The sequence below is a fragment of the Schistocerca serialis genome, chromosome 3, assembly GCF_023864345.2.
Source record: "Schistocerca serialis cubense isolate TAMUIC-IGC-003099 chromosome 3, iqSchSeri2.2, whole genome shotgun sequence".
Lineage (NCBI taxonomy): Eukaryota > Metazoa > Arthropoda > Insecta > Orthoptera > Acrididae > Schistocerca > Schistocerca serialis.
In genome coordinates this window covers 427,908,568-427,928,664 of record NC_064640.1, presented here as the reverse complement: position 1 = coordinate 427,928,664, position 20,097 = coordinate 427,908,568, and the positions used below count along the sequence as shown (strand labels likewise).

At 38.5% G+C, this 20,097-nt stretch overlaps 1 protein-coding gene across 1 annotated transcript in view; it reads left to right on the top strand.

Annotated features, from left to right (window-relative positions):
• LOC126471629 (elongation of very long chain fatty acids protein AAEL008004-like) overlaps nucleotides 1-20,097 on the top strand; it is a 147,154-nt gene that overhangs the window by 58,449 nt on the left and 68,608 nt on the right. The window contains exon 4 of the mRNA XM_050099865.1: nucleotides 19,808-19,998. Within this exon, the coding sequence (XP_049955822.1) occupies nucleotides 19,808-19,998 (191 nt within the window). The remainder of the gene's footprint in view (nucleotides 1-19,807; nucleotides 19,999-20,097) is intronic.

Here is a 20,097-nt window from a genome sequence, read left to right as displayed (position 1 = left end):
ATAATTCTTGAAGGATAAAGTTAGCCAAGACGGCTAGCAAATCTCTTCGTTACTGACCGGTTTCGACAGATCTACTTTGCCATCATCAGATCTTGTAACGTTATTAGTTATACATGCTTGTTGTAATACTACGTGTAGTGATGTTGCGTCAAATAACATGTGGCAGGGAACATCAGTTTGTTACAAATAAAATAACACACAATTAAAGCACACAACATGTTGTGTCGATCTCACAGCAGTGTAAACTGGGACATCAGTACAACATGTTATATATTTTAATTGTGTGTTCTCTGCCTCATTCTATTTGATGCAACATCGCTATATAACTTTCAATATTATAACAAGCATGTACAACTAATAATGTTACAATATCCGATGATGACAGTTTAAATCTGTTGAAACTGGCCACAGTAATAAAAAGAAGTGGCTATCGATCTAGGCTAGCTTGATCATTCAAAAATAACATTTCAGTATTGCCACTATGCCTACTATGTGTAGTGTTCATTAATCTTATAAAACAATTAAGTTACAACAGTAATGCCTTGTGTGTTTTGTGCTTGAAATCTTTACATATTGTAATAAATAATTTACTTTGGCGTAAAGATCGTATTTTCGATGTATCGGACTTTCGCCTCTTTATGGAACCTTTGTAGATGATTTTCATTGACCATCCTTTGCTTACATTTCTTATTTAGAGCATTACGAAGATATCATTGCACATTACGAAAACATGTCGTTTAAATGATGAAGCTAATTAAAAATCTCATCAAAACTCATCGTTTTAAGTAGGTATTGCAGTGCTAAAGTAGCAGGAAAAGTGACCTCGTCGGATAAACATGCTACCACAGGTATGTCCATGATCAAAATTAATAAAAAGAAAGTGTATTAGTCAGTTAATAACGTTAATTATTATTTCCCAGTTGCATTATCTTCTTCCCGCTAAAACAGAACCTGGTCAGTTAGTTTTTGTACTACCAGTGACATAGTCCCATTAAGGCATAGGAGTAAGTGTCATATATTACTGCAGTGTCTACTCTATGTGCTTTACGCTGTTATATAATAATTTAGACATAGAAATAGACTTGTGGCAATTAATTTGGGCGTCTACAGTCATGTTTTAAGTGTGAAGCGTAAGCGTCAACGCAAGTGTTCTCTTCCATTAGCTGAAACGTTATCTTTAACAATCACATGTTTTACAGAACAATAATAAAGACATTTTAGATGTGGTGATAACGTTGACAGAACCACTGTGTGTGTGCTTACATAATTTTGATAAATAATACATAGCTTTTGTAGTACCACTAACATAGCCTCAATGGTCATAGGCGAAACTCTCATGGATTACTGCTTCAAGTTATTTTAGCCATATGTATTTTGAATTGTTATAGAATAATTTAGAAGTGGAGGCTCCATTGTGCATTACACCAAGTATGATAGAATAATCGAACTATGCCCACTTACAACTGCAGCTTAACCTGTAAGTTAAACCTTAAACGTATTCTGATAAATGATTCAGGTTGTTTGGGTACTTTTGAACATAATGCAAAATTCAGGTCATACAGACAGTTTTGTTCACGGCCAAGATGATGGCTCTTGGACTACATTGTGATTGACTGTTTCGTTTTCATTGCTGGTAAAATACTGGGCTATGATTTTGTATGTGTGTGTGTGTGTGTGTGTGTGTGTGTGTGTGTGTGTGTGTGTGTGTGTGTGTGTGTGTGTGTGTGTGTGTGTTTTGCTAGCAATGCAGAATTTTCACTAGTGTAGCAGAAGTTTTGCTGCTGATCATGGCTATTGTAATGTGGCTGGGGTTGGCGACTGGGGGCATGGCTCCTCTCGAGCGCTAGTCTTGTGGATCTGAGCCCAAATCGACATTGCATTCCTACTGCACACCACTAATACTGTACTTGAACATTACAGGATTGTTTTGCCTACCCATTTGCATTAACTTTCATTATTCTACCTTTAGAACAAGCTGCCACACATCACACCAAATAGAATTTCTACACAAGTCACCCTGTGTTCTCCTACAGTCACTGAACGACAACATTCTCTCGTACACACAGCGTCACCAACAAACACCCTGTCCGTCAGATAGTTTGTATATAGAGAGCAAAAGCGGCCCTGTCACACTTCTCCGAGGCACTCCTGACGATAACCTTGTCTCTGATGAACACTCGCATTCAGGATGCACTGGGTTCCATCATTTAAAAAGCCTGTTGTCCTTTATCCGTGGTTCGCACGATATCGTGTGAAATAAGGTCAAGGTATTTCACACGAACGATGCTTTCTAACTACACGCTGATTTTCGGACAGAAGCTCAAGGAAGTTTATTATACCCGAACTTCGCAAATGCTCACGAATCCTACAGCAAGCCGACGTTAAGGATATTTTAAACTTCTACTTTCATTTCACTGTCTTTTATTGCCACAGAAGACTTGTCGAGGAGTAACTAAACGACCTTATGGTGAAATACGCTGCTCCTCGTTGGTCTATCTGTCGCTTCTATTAATCTAACCTGTAAGGTTCAAAAATGGTTCAAATGGCTCTGAGCACTATGGGAGTTAACATCTATGGTAATCAGTCCCCTAGAACTTAGAACTACTTAAACCTAACTAACCTAAGGACATCACACAACACCCAGTCATCACGAGGCAGAAAAAATCACTGATCCCGCCGGGAATCGAGAACGCTACCGCACGACCACGAGCTGCGGACTAACCTGTCAGGGATTCCGTATTGGTGAGAAATACTCAAATAATCTGTGGAACGAGTGTTTTTAATCCACTCCTTTCGTGGATGAGTTACACTTCCTTAAGATTCTACATAAGAATCTCAGCCTGTCATCTTCTTTTCCTGTACTTTGTTACATGTGGTTATTCCACTTTAGTTCGCACCGGATGGTTCCTCCCATGTATTTTACCCTTCCCAGCGATTTGTCACCAACAGTCTGGTTGTACAGCACCGTATGTTACATTTATTTACGTTTGGGATCAACTGCCAGTTCCTACACCATCCACTAATCCTCTGCTGGTCTTCTTGAAGTTCCCTGCAGTTTCTCGTGTTGCTACCTTCTCCTTCTTACACACAACCTCATCATCTGCTAGCAGCCTCTTGGAGCTTCCGACGTTATCCACTGGATCTTAGACGTCCCTAAAGCACTGCTGATATTATTTTTACATCTGCCGACGCGTTGAGTTCTTTCTGCAAAGATAACTTGAATACACAAACATATCTGGTCAGATATTCGGTAATCTCGTATTTTTTCACTAAATGACAGTGCATAACTGCATCCAATGCCTTGATGTAATCAAGGAACACGGCATCAACCTGAGAGCCGATGTCTACGGCGTTGTAGAATATATGGACGAACAGAGCGAGCTCTGTTTGTGGAATCCATGTTTATTTTAATAGATGATATTTAGTCCTCCAAAAAGTCACAATACGTGAGCATAAAACATGTTCCACAATTCTACAACAGACAGGCCTATAATTACGTACATCCGTCCGACGACCCCTCTTGAAAACGGGAATTTTTGCGTATTTTTCTAGTCGCTAGGTACGCTTCGTTGCTGTAGTGACATACGGTAAACTGCTGCTAGGAGAGAAACAATTTCTTCCACACAGTATCTGTAGAATCTTACAGATAACTGATCAATTCCAGATGTCTTTTCACTACTAAGCGATTATAAGTGTTTTTATGTTCCGTGATCACTTATATCAACATCTGCCATTTCGGTTTTCGTGTGATAACTGAAAGTAGGAACCGCATTAGGAGTTTCCTTTTTCGTGTGAAAATATGGTCACTGAGCGACTGAATAGATTATTTCGATTCTGTCACTGATTTTACATCAGTCAGACACTTCTTCGCGTGTTTAGTCAGATCTATTGTCAAAATTTTACTTTCAGAGTCATTGAAAGCTTCTCTAATTGCCTTGCTTGTGGCCCTTTTCCCTTCGTTAAAGTTTTGTATGTAAGCTGGGTTTTGACTTCGCTTAAATCTGTCCTCAAGCTCTATTTGCTTTCGCATAAAATTTCTAACACAGTGGTTAAGCCATAACGGATCCTCCACGTCCCTTAAAATCTTACTCGGAACGTACTAGTATACGTCGTGTCAAACGATGCTTTTAAATTTTATCCAGTTGTGCTCTACTTCTTCGTCCTCAGAAATGAATGTTTCAGGTTGACTACTCAAATCCTAATAGATGTGTATCCTACCATCCTTTCTAAGTAAATGTTTTTTCCTACCATTTCTAACATTCCTTGTAGCACTCATAGTCATTGACGCAATCACAGTCTTACGATCACTGATGCCCTCCCCTATGTTGACTGATTAAAAAAGTTCTGGTCTGGCTATTGCTAGGAGGTCTAAGAAGTTACTTTTAGAGTTGGTTGTCTAACTACTAACTCGTATATGCTCGAAGTAATTTCCAGACAAGGCATTCAGAATAGTGTTACGCAAATCCCTGTTTCTGGCACCAGTTTTGATCACATGACTCTCCCATTCTATAGGTGGCACAAGACAAGTCCCCCTACGCACTACAATAGCGTGAATCGGTAATATATTCACGATATTCTGCAAATTCTCTCTGAGTCACTCTGCCAGTGCACCGCTTATTACAGGCGGTCCATAATAGCATTACAGTACCACATTTGAACCACATTTGTCGCTTCATTTCACCCAGATTATTTCACATTCGGAATTTGCAATAACATCACTAAACATTATCTAATTGTGTGATCTGAGGTTTTCCCGGCGTACAGAAATCTTGAAAATTTCTCGGCCAAAAGGCGCGATATTTCGGCAAGCCGACTTCTTGCCATCTTCAGTCGTTCTTGGTGTCTGACTCCAAGAACGCCTGAAGATGGCAAGAAGCCTGTTTGCCGAAATATCGCCTTTTAGACGACGCTACCCGGCTGAACACCCGAGAAATTTTCAACATTATCTAATTCTTTACTGCGATAAATACGTCGCCACCAATAGCGTCCAATCTACCCTTCTGGTATTTACCTGCATTTACGATTTCGTTGTTATTCCTTTCCTGTTTCAACTAACTTTCCGTTCCTAATACTATATGCGAATTATTAAATGTAATAAGGGATGCTAATTCTGGGGCGTTAACACAGATGCTCCTGCAGATTGCTAATATTCTGTTAACATGTTCTATTTCCGAACTAAGAGGACGAACATTCTCTGAGAATGGTATTTTCATAGGCATTTCGTCACTGGTCCCAAAGAAGAGTTCAGGTAAGCTAGAAACCATCTATGAACACGCCACACTACTCAGCTAACGTAGTAGCCGTTTCCTGCGTGGAGTGAAAGATTGGCTTATAAAAGGGGGGGAGGGGGGAGCTACAATTCTACATCCGATAGCGGGGATGTCGAGAAATTTGCATCCGATATCGTCGAAGAATCGTGTGAGTCTTTGGTTCTGACCTTTCACTCCAGCCAGAGCAGAAAACCAAAAAACAAACTGGGTACGATTCTACAAATAGTGATCTGAGCTTTTGCCCCACGTGCTTGCTGCCTTCACCAAATCAGTCAGCCACCGAAGGGGACCAAGGATGGCTTAGAACCCAAGTTGCAGACGTCATTCGTACCAACATGAACCACGGTTTGCAGCCGACTGCACCCATTGCGTTTGATAACGGCTGGCAGAGCCTTCTCCACATCTCTGATAAGACTTCCCGGCGAACATATCCAGTGCACACTGGCATTCTTTCCCAACGTGCCTGCTGTTTCCCTGCGGGGCTCTAATAACTGCCTAATACTGGAGGTCTCAAAAACTAGCATACCCACCATCTGCACTTGTACAGATTGGGCAGAAAAATCGGCCATTGTACCAACCGGAGACGCATCCCGTGCTGTCTCAGCTGTGTTATCAAAACTGGGCAGAACCTCGTACCTGCTGCTTAGACGTATTGGAGCAGCCGTGCGACCAGTCTCTTCTTTCACCCATCCAAAAATACACGACCCAACACTCTCCGCCATTCACCCTCGAGTGAAGACAAACCGGTCAGATATTTCGAATCGGAAGAATCACTGATAACGGGCTTTCCAGGGGATTCCAACAGCACCAAACATGTCGCACCTTTCGGCACTTATGCCCCAATAACGTTGCAGCTTTGAGCAGTAGTCTGAAGCCTGTCGATCTTGGTGAAGCAGCTTCCAACTGTTTCTAGACAGTGGACAATTCTCCTTGTGTCTGCAACAATACGCACAGTGTAAGAAACTGTATAAAATCTCAAAAAATACAAACTAAGCAGAAAGGAGCGCAGTTCACCCACGTAGGTTACACTGGAAGGTGCCATGGTAGCATTGTCAACGGGCGAATTAAGCTGACGCTCGACATGGCTCATCTGAAAGGCTAGTTTCTGCATCACCGTAAAACCCCCAGGTGCAGCCTGCAGACGGCTGATCGTGACCAATAGCGCCTTCAGCTGTTCGTGAATTGTGGCCAGATCCTCCTGTGCCGTACACAGCAAACATAGTCCCTATTCATCCTATTTCAAACTTCAAATGAAACCAATGGGTAAAAGATGTTCAGCAATATAAACCGACTTGATGAAAAAGGGAATGAATGAAACTCAGGATTAATGGTATTTCGACGACTAGGTTATTGGAAATGAAGCACAAGCTCTTAATGGGGAAGTAATGTTGGCAAACTTAATAGAAAAATCCACCTATTGTCTTTTCAATAGCATTTTTACTCTGCCAATGTACATTTAGAAGTCACAGCTTCATAGTCTGGGCTCCAGTTGCTAAATAAGGACCTTCAACACTATGTCAGAGCGCCATAAACGCGTTTCTGCGAAAATTGTAGTGCTTTCTTAATTGCATTTAGCGAATTTGCTGCGAACGTATACACAGTTACATAATAATATGCAGTAAGTAGAATTTTGTAATACTTACAGTATACTTGGGAATTGTGCTTATTTCTGTTGTATAAGATATTACAATAAAGTAACTTCAATGTGATATTTACATGATGAAATAAATGAACACACTTTTCAAACATAACACTAATAGTTTCAAAAAACTTAAAAAAATTCCATGGATATCTTAATAATGGAAAGAAAATAAATAACTTACATGTTATATAAAATAACTTAATCATTAAACAAGTTTTACTTATATATTCAACAGAAAAAATATTTTCTGATCTTTTCGAAGTTGGAAATTAAACTTGAATATTAGTATTACAGATTACAAAATATTAGTGAATTATATAACCACCACCCGGTTCTAATTTAGGAATAAATAGTAGTATGTATTGTACAGGAATACAATATGTAGACGCTTTCTACACAATATGCAACAACCGTTTATTGATATGACAAATTAACGGAGTTTTTTAGTAAAGAATTCATAGGCGTTACCAGATTGGTATAAATGCAAACTCACTGTGATTGTTGGAGTCATAGTGGAACATTTTTTTAGGTTATAGTCAGGTTACAAACAGATAGACATCCACCTGGATAGCTGCACATGTTAACAAGACCGTTTCTAGGACGGGCTGGTATGCCGGTCCTAGATCGAATCCGTCCGTCGGACTGCTGACGAGGTTTCGGTGTGTGGTCTGTCTAGATGTAGTTTTTAGGTGCTTTCCCACATCCCACTAGGTGAATACTGGGCTGGTTCTCATGTTATGTCTGAGACTCACATTATACAGGCATTTAGAACACGTTCTTACACTTGCGCACAGGATTTACACTATGCATATACAGATTAGGCTATGGGTTCGGGTTTGGGTGCTAAATAGGAGACTGATGCCCTTTGCTCTTTGGTCTCCTTAAACACCTACTTAGCATCAGGGCAGACAGTCTTGAAAGGAATTAGAACAGAATACTACCATTATATGTGTAATAGTTTCTAGAAAAGTAAAATTTGATTATTTCATCAGAACGTTAGGTGGCTGAAAAATAAGGTAGATGAGCTTCTTGTCGTCTAGAAGACGTGGAAAATTATGAAGTTATAGATGTTCTATGGCTCTTTGATACTATGTAACCACAAGGACACAGAAGTTAAATATCAGGGATTATAGACTAGCGTCATTTTCGAGTAGAGTTAACATGGGAAAAAGAGGAGTTGCAACACTTGCAACCCAAGTTGGACACAAAGAAATATTGAAACGAACTATGTTGGTGATATTCACCTCAAACGAAGCAGGGAAGTAAAATTTAAGTATTTTCAGGTGGGGATCTAAGCCCAGATTCTTCCGAAAATGAGTCCAGCGTTTATCCTCTGCGCCTCCTCTCTTGACACAAACATTTTAGGGAAGACTCTGAGAGTGCCGTTCTTTGGTAATACACTGTGCAGGATGGTTCCACAATATTGGCCATGTTACTGGGGGAAATAGAATTCTAACAATGATTTTATTCATTGTTATTAATGGTGTATCTTCATCATACTGCTCCCTTAAGCAGTGTGATGCCACAGTTATTGCTCCTCTCACCTGTTGTCAAACGAACGTGCTCATTTTGAAACTAACTCTTTTCTGTTAAGACGTTTAAACTGAATAAAAAAACTACATCTGCAGAGAAGAGTGTCGATTGAAGCTGCTTAATGATTCTGGTGGATTGTGAGCACGTGTACATTTGGCACAGGGGTGGCAAAGAATTTGGCTGGTAAACCATGCCCTGGCACGAGTGCCATAATGCTCGGCCTCACGGCATACTTCGCCAACTGCCCGGGGTTGAAGGGAGTGAGGCCGAGAAGAGAGGGAAACGCTGCATTTAAATGGCAGTGCAGTTGCACTGCATACTACTTAGATTTATATTTCACATTTCTCAAAAATATAGTTCAGAAACAAAATAAATGTTCAGTATTATTTATTTTTGGCGTTCTGAAGACTGAAATATGCTCACTATTTTTTATTTACTTAAATTTGGCATATTTCGTGACAGTACTTTTCTGTGAAATGTTTACAAGGCGATATTTGTCTTGGCTTCAGTTGTCTAGTGGAAGTATGATTCCACAATGCAGTTTCGTCGGCTGCAGAAATGACCTGGTTCAATGCGTTTGCCTCATTTTTGGCGCTTCATATACCATTTCTTCGAATGTGGTTTCTTCTTAAAGTTTATATAAAAAAGTAGTAACATAATTCATTTTTTCCTGTTCACTAGCAAATTATTTATGATGGCGACCTGCACATTGTTCTACCGTCAACACACACCAAGAGTTCACTGCCGACTGACTACAGTCAAAGACGACTCCAGCGTCAAAGACATTTGACACAACACACAAGCTTCCACTTGTAATCAGTCTCTTTGATATTCATCGTCACATTTAATAATAGTAATCAATATGCTGTCATTCTCAAAAATATAAGTCAATTAGCATATAATAACGCAAATTACAATAAAAAAATTCTGACAAAAATATAAGGAAACATTTACAATTTGGTATCAACAAATCTGGTAGAAAATAACACATCTCCCAGATCCATTACAACTGCTCCCCACGGCTTTTGTTGTTATGAACATATACAACAAAATCCCGACCACACTCAGTAATGGATCTGCTTTACACAATTAGTACATCAATGATGCAGTCTGATAACCTCTTCAAAATTTGGACTCTTTGAATCTGTGGACTTGTTACTGGCTGTTGTTGCAATGATCCTTCCCCTTCAATCTCATACACAAAAAATTCAAGTAAAGAAATTATTTAACATGACAAATATACATGGTATAAAACATACATGAGAAATATTCTAACATACAGCATACAGATTGAAAATAATAGTAAGGTAAAACTCATTTGCTAGAATAAGATATCTACAACCACTTCTTTTGTCACTGTGCCAACTAGTTCTCATTATTAAATTTTTTTTTTCATATTAATGTTAATTTCATTTTGCTTACATGTTGTACAATAACAAATGATACTGGACATATATAGAGTCGTGTTTTGTTTCTATATATTTGGCTTTTATATATTTTTACTTCTGATTTTCCTTTTGAATTTCTTTACTCATTTTTTTGTTTTGTATTTTTTTGCTTATGATTTTCTTCTTTTAGTACAGCTAAAGATACATCAGTATTATCTAAATTTTTTGAAATTATTTATGTACACTTGCCTCTCTACTACAATATTACTACAAGTCATATTCTTGTGAAAAGTACTTTTGCTCCCCACAACATCGGTACAAAGAATAATAAATTGCTCATATATCATGACGCTTTATCTAAAATTGTTTGTGAAACTCATACCTTTGCATGCATGTCCTCACATGCATGCCTTCACCCACAGGGAAGACTTAACTTCCAAAAATAAAAAATAAATCATAAATGCTCACTATGGAGACTTTTTTTGTAAAAAAGTAAAAATAAATCTCTCATTCTTTGTTACAACAGTGTTTTTTCGTCAGTTTCAATTAACATGTGACTTCAAATTATTAATTTATACATGCAAATGTACATACTTGGTTGTACAGGTAGTTTTGTTCCAGCAAGCATATTCTGGTGGAGGACTTTTGTTTTAGATGATAATAGGTTATTTAAATTTTTGAAATTATGATTTCTGTTTATATAGTTTCAAAGAGACAACATTCCTGAGACCAAATATTTTCTTTGACTTAGGGTACACCAAACGATAAGCATTAGGGTGTGGATTTTCTATGACTTTTCTCATGCTTGAGCAACATTCTGCTTGCAAATGCTATGGTACAATGTATCTTAACTCCATTCTCTACTCTTTCTTGAAATAACTCTGCTCCAAGTCTATAATTACTGCTATCAGTGTTCAAACAAAATGGTAAATTAAAATCAGGGCTGTGTAATAAGTGTTGCTTCCTCAACTCTTGCTTAATTTTATCAAACTCTTCCTGACAACTTTTATCCCAAACTCAAACAGTGTTTTTCTTAAGTAACTGACTTAAACATGGTGCATTCAAACTCTGATCACTTATACGTTTTCGGTAATAACCGCACAACCCGAAGATTGACTTTAATTGTTTTTTTAGTCTTAGGAATAGGAATTCCTGAAATTGCTTTAATTTTTTCTGGATCTGCCAAAATTCCCTTGTCTGTGACAACGTGACCCAGAAATTTTAATTCAGAAACTGCAAATTTACATCTTCAAAATCGAAAAATGTTCCTCCCAATTTTGCCCTTAAACCAAAATGTAATCCAAATAAATTATCAGTTTAGGTGCAAGTTCTTGCCCCAGTACATGATCCAAAGCTCTTATAAATTCGGAAACAGAAGAATTTAACCCAAATGGCACAACACAATATTGGTAACTCTTACCATTGTACAAGAAAGCAGTATATTTTCTAGAATTAACCGAAAGTGGTACCTGATGAAAACCTGAAGTTAGATCCAAACTTGAGATATGTTTTATATCTGTAAATTTGTAGAGTAACTCATCAATATTTCCAGGATCGTCTGTCTGTCTGAACAAAATTTTGTTTAAGTGTCTAGAGTCCAAAACCAATCTTACTCCACCATCTTTTTTCGAAACTACCCCTAGAGGATTATTATATGCGCTGATACTCCTTTCTATTATATTACATCCCTCCATCATTTTCAGCTCTTTCTCAACAGCAGGTCTTTTTGATATTGCAATACTGTTTGGTTTTATGAAAAATGGTTCATGAGGTTTTACCTGAAGCTCGCACTGATAACCCTTTACCCTACCGGTTATGTCACTGAAAACATCACTGTATTCCCACAGCAGATTTTCTAACTGTTGTTTTTGCTCCCCAGATAAATTTTGTGTTTCTGAAATTTTCAAATTTACTAAATTCCCAAATTCAACTTCATCAGTATCAAATCTATCAATTTCAATATTCTCCAATCTATTTTCTTTTAGTAAATTGATACTGTCAAAATTTCCATTACTCTGATCACCAAGCGTGTTCACAAAATTTGTCTGAATGTATTCCCATTCACTAGTTTCTATCAAAAGTTTTCTTCCAACCCAATCAAATGCTGTATTTACTTTTACTATCCAATTCATACCCAAAAGAAAATCCTCATTCAATTCCTGAATTACAAAACATCCATGTGTGAACAACTTGCCTTCAATTAAAAATGTCACTAAAGCCTGGCTTTTTACCAATTTACTGCTCTTGCCAGTAGCATCTTTTATCTTTACCCCAACAACTGGCATTTCAACAAAATCTTTCCTCACTTTCAATTTCTTGCTTAACCTTTCAGATATTCCCAAGATCTCACTTCCTGTATCAATTAAACATTTACCAATCCATTACCCAATTTGAACTTTTATATAAGGACTGCAAAATTGATCACATTTCTCAGAACCTGTATCCTCACGTAATAAATCACTTTCAATTTCCCCAAACCTATACTTATCAGAATCATATGGTATACCATTATGTGTATTATTTGTCACAGACATAAAATTTGCACAAGGTACAAAATTGTCATTAGTACTCTCTATTATCTCTAATAGCCAAGAATTTTCATCCAAATCACATTGTATACTATTGAAGTACTTATCCTTCAGCTTTTCAAAAATAATATATCTCATCTTTTTCCACCACTCAGGACATACAGTTTCACGTACATTAATAAGCATCTTTCTAAAGTTCTTGTCAAAAGAAATAGTTTCACTGTTCAGCCATAGATTCATAAGAAATGTGTGTGTGTCATTAGTATATGTAAAAGTTTCACTTAGGCTAGAAGTTATACAAGTGTCATCATTATTTGTGTAGTCAGATTCTTTACCAACAACATCAAAATTCACACTTTCACATACACCCAGCTTGTGAGCCTTATTAATCCTGGTAACATCCCTGGGAATTTCTATAATATTCTCACTATTTAATCCATTTTCAACCATGTGTATACCCAACTCCCTATTTAAACTAATGAAACACCTTTCCTCAACATCATCATCAATACCATTACCATCATTATCAACTTTATCATCAACATCATTATCATTATACATATTCAGGTCATACACATTCAAATTATCCCCCAAAATATTATTTCCCCTTTCTAAAGTTACCAGATCCCTTTCACCAATATTTTCATTCTCACAGCATGCATTCTCTATTTCATTCACACACGTCTCTGAACTACTACAAATTACATCATCTGACAAAGTGTTGTTCTTTTCTGCCCAAGTGTAAAACTCTGTCAAATTAAATGAATTACAATTACTTTTATCTACTGTATGTTCTTGTTTACTGAAAATTTTATCTTTATCAATATCATCATTATTTTCCTCTTGAAATTTTTTCAATAAGTAACAACTAATAACCTCATGTGATAGCTTAGGTTTGGAACTGTCATATTTGGCTTTATGATAGTCACATCCATTGGTCCTTTCATCATGCTCACCTTCTGCCTCAACCTTGCGGACCTTCAAGGGGGTGTCTACTCGTTTTTTATTTCCTGAATTACAACTGGTTCCTGTTTGAACTGCGGATTGTGGTTCTGCCAATGTCTCTGATCAACATTTCTGTTCCCATTCCTATGCCAAACATTACCTGGTTGTTGGTAGTTTCTGTTGTACTGATCTCTAGCAAAATTTCTGTGATTTTGATCCCTAAAGTGTTCTCTATTTTGTTGATTATTTCCGCGAAAATGTTGTTCTTGTTTTGGATGAAAATTATGGTCCTTCTTTTGAAAATTGTTATATCCCCTTGAATTTTGACTGACACCATGATAATTGTTTTGTTCCCTTTTTTGAAAGTTATCATTTCTCCAAATTTGACCATTACCTCCCTGAGTAAACCCACTGTGTGTTCTTGTTGTTACCCTATCCAACTTTTCAATATAATTGAGAAACTGCTCTACATTACTATCAGGACAATGAACTAAACTCAACTGCATTGCTGATGGCAATCTTCTCTTTAAGGTATCAATTTTGATCAAGTCATCCAAAGGTTTTGTTAAATGAATAAGTTTTAGAAGTCCACTTTTGCAAAATTGTTGCATGTTCCCATCTGATTCTCTATAGTTTCTCCCATTCAAAAAATTCACTTTTGATTCTAGTTTGTTTAAGATCATCCCAAAAATTTTCCAGAAATTTTGATCAAATTCTGAAAAGGTCATCCCCACAGTTACAATCTGGTTTGCCCAAGTCAAAGCTTCCCCTTCCAAGAATATTTCACAAATTTAGTTTTCATATCATCTGGTGAGCGAGGTAAAACACAATCCTTACAATAATGTATAAAATCAATGGGATGTAAGGGTCCATCTACCGAAAAGTGCTTGACTGGAATATCAGACACAAGATTGCATGTGTTGACATTGTGATTTTTGCTTTGAAATTCATTGTCAAAACTTTCAGTTTTTTCGATAAGTTCTTTGACAGATTTTTTGTTTTCTAAATCATTACACTCTACTTTTTTTTCTAGAGTAACCAAACGATTGTCAGTTTCTTGTTGTACATTTTTACTAAAACTTTTGTGTTCGCATCCAAATTTTTAATTTCCCCTTTTATCTCATTAAAATCAATTAAATTTCTTTCCCTATTTGCCAGTAAGTCATTTTTTACAGTATTAATTTCATTGCTCAATTTAGCATCAATTTCATTTACTTTTGTTTCCACAGATTCAATTTTTTCCTCAACACTGCCAACTCTGTTCGAAAGATCACCCACTTGTGTATTGACTGCTTGGACTTGCAACAAAATATTATCAATTTTTTCATCCCAGTAAGTCTTATTGTCGTCAACTGATCGTTTAATTTCTTTTGTGAAATTTACAAGAAAACTTTTTAAATCATATTGATCGGTTCTTTCTGTTTCATTTGATCTGTCCTGATTTTGGAAGTCTATTAAATTACTACTTTCTACTTTAGGCACAATACTCTCGAAAATCTCATAAGTCATTGTGAAGAAAAAAATATTTTTACACAGCAATACAAAACAAGATAAAAAGATTGTTTTAACAAAATACGAGGGTTTCGTGACTTATCTGGAACACTCTTCTACTGTTGCAAATCCACGTTTTCCATCCATGTGATTGTTGACCAAAATTCTTGAAATTACTTCTTCTGTCGAAAATTATATTTTTTGCCAGAACATTTCTTCTCCAAAACTTTTACTTCTCGATGAACACAAATACTGTAACACACATTCTGAAAAACTGGTATTAACACACAAAAATTTTCTTCCTCGTAGAACTGTTGAAGATCTCGTGAACACAATATCCCAACTACAGTCCCCAGTTGAAATATGGTATCCCAGCTGAGCCCCCAGCTGAAATATGCTCACTATTTTTTATTTACTTAAATTTGAAATATTTCGTGACAGTACTTTTCTGTGAAATGTTTACAAGGCGATATTTGTCTTGGCTTCAGTTGTCTAGTGGAAGTATGATTCCACAGTGCAGTTTCGTCAGCTGCAGAAATGACCTGGTTCAATGCGTTTGCCTCATTTTTGGCGCTTCATATACCATTTCTTCGAATGTGGTTTCTTCTTAAAGTTTATATAAAAAAAGTAGTAACATAATTCATTTTTTCCTGTTCACTAGCAAATTATTTATGATGGCGACCTGCACATTGTTCTACCGTCAACACACACCAAGAGTTCACTGCCGACTGACTACAGTCAAAGACGACTCCAGCGTCAAAGACATTTGACACAACACAAGCTTCCACTTGTAATCAGTCTCTTTGATATTCATCGTCACATTTAATAATAGTAATCAATATGCTGTCATTCTCAAAAATATAAGTCAATTAGCATATAATAACGCAAATTACAATAAAAAAATTCTGACAAAAATATAAGGAAACATTTACAATTTGGTATCGACAAATCCGGTAGAAAATAACACATCTCCCAGATCCATTACAAGACGTAGTATTTTATCTGGTTAAAACTCGACATACAGACAAACGCAGACAGTTTCACAGATTTCCGCACTCCGGTTACCACGTAGTCATGGCTTATTTAGTTTCATAATAGAAAAAAGGTATTTCACAGAAAATGTCGCTAGAAATATCGTAGCACTTTGCACCCTCGTTATGGGGACGTGGAAACTCTACCTGAGGAAAACAATGCAGACGTCATCGACAATTTTAACGTAAAAGTATTTGTCATTAAAAGGGAATTACCTTCCAGGTCAATGAGTTACATATGCACATGGGCGGGGTGCTTTCAACTGAAACGGAAAACGGTCTCGGAAACGGATTTACGATTGGTTGTGCCCTCAAAACGTTTACAACACTATTCTTCTAAGACTTCCAAAGCCACAATGAATTCTTTAAACCTCACATTTTCTTTAAAGGCAGTGAGCTTAATAACTGGACTGTTTTTTTTTCAGAATGTGTCCCTTCTATAGCGCGATTCTCTTTTTAAATGCGTCCCCATTAGATCTGAAGGAAATTGCTTCTCACCTTGCCATGTCTTACTGTGGGCAGTATGCAGTCAAGTCCACTTAAAATGCGAAGTTTGAGATCATTTCCGGGTGTTCTAATTTTCGTTCCTGCGCACCTTTTTCCTTCATAAATTCAACAATAGCGAGTTTTAAATCTAAAACTTGCCCATTGGCTTAACAAACATACTTCGCAGTAATATATAATCTCCATACTCATCGTTCAGTTCCAAGGAAAAATGGTGCAACTGACAGTGGAATGATGCCTGCGACTTCAGAAATTTTGCCGTTCAGACCACCAACATCTTCAAGCGCTGCTTTCCTGCAAATTTAGCACGAAATGCTTCTTGATGTACAGAACAATGAAACACGTCTGACGATCGCTGAAATTTGTTGCTCCTTCAGTGTCAATTGAAATCTTTAAATAGTTTCTGCGTGGTTTCATGATGTTATGTCATAGCAAATTTGCAGTACCCATCGATTATGCGACTACATAATAGATTTTGTAATTTCTCATCCCTCCTTTCTGTCTTTCACATTCATTTTAAGAGCGACACTCGACCTGTGAACGTCCATTATACCACGAACAAGGGTAAACAGCACTGACAACATTATTCTGCCTAAATGAAGAGAATTGTGCCGACCGAAAAACGCCACCCCCCAGTACTAAATTGAATGTCGCACTGTACCGAGTACTTCCGGGAAGTACCGAGCACAGCCGAGAAAGGCCGAGCCGTGGCCCGCAAGCGGCCGGCGCACTCGGCCTTCATAAAGTTTGGCACGCCGTGTCCTGATTTAGCACGAAATAACGACTTAGTAACTTATCCAATGGTCATATCTCCTGTAGATCATCTGCAGCATAAAAAATTTGCCTCCAACGGATCTGAGCTCTGATGCAGGTATCTGAGGAAAGAAGCATTGGGGATTTTGTCGGCATTTGTATAGAACCTCTGACGAAATTCCAATTCCAATAGCTGTAACGTGAGCGCAGCCAGGTCTTTGAGCAATGCAGTCCCGATGAAATTTAGTCAGCGGAAGGACAGACTAGTTTGCGTTATCTTGAAACTAGGGAAATCTGGCTTTTATACGGTTACCTGACAGAATTAAATTTGGGGTATGGCTTGGGGTGGACAACTCTGCTCCAGTGAAATACTACAATTTCAAACGAACGGAAAGCCGTTGTCAAATAAACGACGTTCCTGCTGTAGCCAACTTCTTCTTTTTCTTCATCTTCTTCCTTCGTGTTTGTCCTGCATGTTTGCGATGTCTGCTATCGCCATTTTATCAGATCTTGTGCCCATCAGGCTGAAGGCTTAAGATCTTGAGATCTTTGTGCAGGGTGTCAAGTCATCGCTGCCTAGGTCGTTCTAATGGCCATTTACCATTTACTCTCAAACTAAAAGCAATTTTTGCCACTTTTGGTGCACCTGTTCAGAGAACATGTTCACACCATCGTACGTAGATTTCCGTCATGATGTACACAATTGATGCCACTCCATATAACTTTTGAACTTCATCATTTGTAACATGATTGTGGAGCGTTGATCCAAATGCCCAGCTGAGTATCTTTGCGGTATTCTTTCGCCTTGATCCTATTTAGAATCTTCCTGTCACAGAATACTGCAGTCACAGAACGCCGTTTGAGCCACCTCATGCTCAGACAGTTAGATATTTCTGTGCTGAAATTTACATCAGCAGCAGTTTTCAAGCCAAGGTACTTAAAAGTCCTTCTTGTTGAGAGGTCAACACCATTGATTTTGATGGTACCCGATTTAGATCTGTGGTGAGGTACTGCGTATTCTTTATGTTGAATCGTTGGCCTACTTCCGCTGGGACTTGACACTGCAGTCCAGTCTTATCTTCAAAGACCAATAATAAATCATCAGCATACAGCAACACCCAGAATGCGAAACTTCCTGGCAAATAAAAACTATGTGGGGGACCGAAACTCGAACTCGAGACCTCTGCATTTCATGTGCAAGTGCTCTACAGCGCACACTCCGCTGCGGAGTGAAAATTTCATTCTGGACCCAGAATGCGGTTTTCTACTGATCTTTCATGACTGTGAGGAAGAGGAGAGGCGAGAGAGAAGAGCCCCGATATACTCCTACAGCAACAGGAAAGACGCTACAGAATCAGGAAACTCATCCGATAGTCCTGCTGAATGTAACAACTATTGCCCAATACGTCTTCTGTCACACATGATGAAGGTCCTTGAACGCATCATAGATAAAAGGACTCGACAAATTCTTGATCTCGTCACCAAGCAATGGGGATTTGTGAAGGGCTGTGGGACGACACATGCTATTCAGACTACTCGCTTGCTTGTTGGAAAACACCGTAAGAAGTCAAGGCACCTACACCTTTCCTTCCTTGACCTCGAAAAGTCCTTTGTCCAGGCGCCACACTAATTGATTTAGCTTTTACTGCGAGAGCATGGAGCACCTGAAGAACTATAAGGGGCGATAAAAAAGTTTCCGTTCAAAGGCAGTATAGTCCAAAATCGGTATGCCAATCAAGCTAATTGTTGAATCAATCATCCCTTTCGACACCGTGTCTTGCTGCGTGAAGAAGTCTGTTGCTGCCTGCTGCACAGGAATCGTCCGTCCTTCAAGACTTTTTTAAGGGACCGAAGGAGTCACAGTTGCATGGGGAGAGATCAAGACTGTAGGGCGGCAACTCGAGTGTGCCCCACTTGACTTGGCGTAACTTCTGCGTTACCTTATTTGCGATATGGGCACGTGCCTTATCATGAAGCAGCAGCACTCCTTGGCGCACCTTTCCACAACGGTGGTTTTCGTCAGACATACTGCCCACACAGATTCTTCATTCTCCGATGGAAGCCTACCGATGTCTGTCCCTCGGCTCTGGCTCTGAGCGCTATGGGACTTCACATCTGAAGTCATCAGTCCCCTAGAACTCAGAACTATTTAAACCTAACTGACCTAAGGACATCACACACATCCATGCCCGAGGAAGATTCGAACCTGGTCGCGCGGTTCCGGACTGAAGCACCTAGAACCTCTCGGCCACCGCGGCCGGCTGTCCCTCGGCAGCCAAGGAAACAATAACAGCACATTGATGCTGTTTGCACACATTTAGTAATACGTCTCCATAGTTCACGATTCCGAGTTTGCTGTACGCAGGTCGGAAAGGCACGAATACCACCCTAATCCCTTGCCTCCATGTCGGTGCTTATTTACCCGCATCGGAGTCGCGCTACGTCGCATATATGCTGCAGCAATGCCCGCAAACGGAAACTTGTTGATCACCCCTTAAGTAAGACGGGTCAGACTCCTCCCGCGGTTGCCAACATTACTCATATTTAATCCAATGGATTCCAACTTATTTACCCACATTTGATAAAACCTGTGACGTAAATGAGGAAAAACGTAGGAAGAGGAATAACTGTTTATATACCTTCATGATACCTTCACCTTCATAAAATTGCAAGTAAATATATTTTAAGTACTGAGTAGAATGTGCGTGGGCTGGTGTTACAGATCCACGCACGACGACGTGGCCTCTGGTGGGCAGTCCGTGGCCAATACTGACAGTGGTGGGCCTCTATCTCTACTTCGTCAACAGTCTGGGCCCGCGTCTTATGGAGAATGTCCAGCCCTTCCGCATCGAGCGTATCATGATAGTATACAATCTTTTCCAGATAGCGGTAAATCTTTACATATTTTACATGGTAAGTACCACTTGTTCGTATTTACAGTTTAGTGATAAATTAATGTACAGAAACGTCTATAACATGGCTCATAAAGTTGCTTTACCTAAAACGGATTTA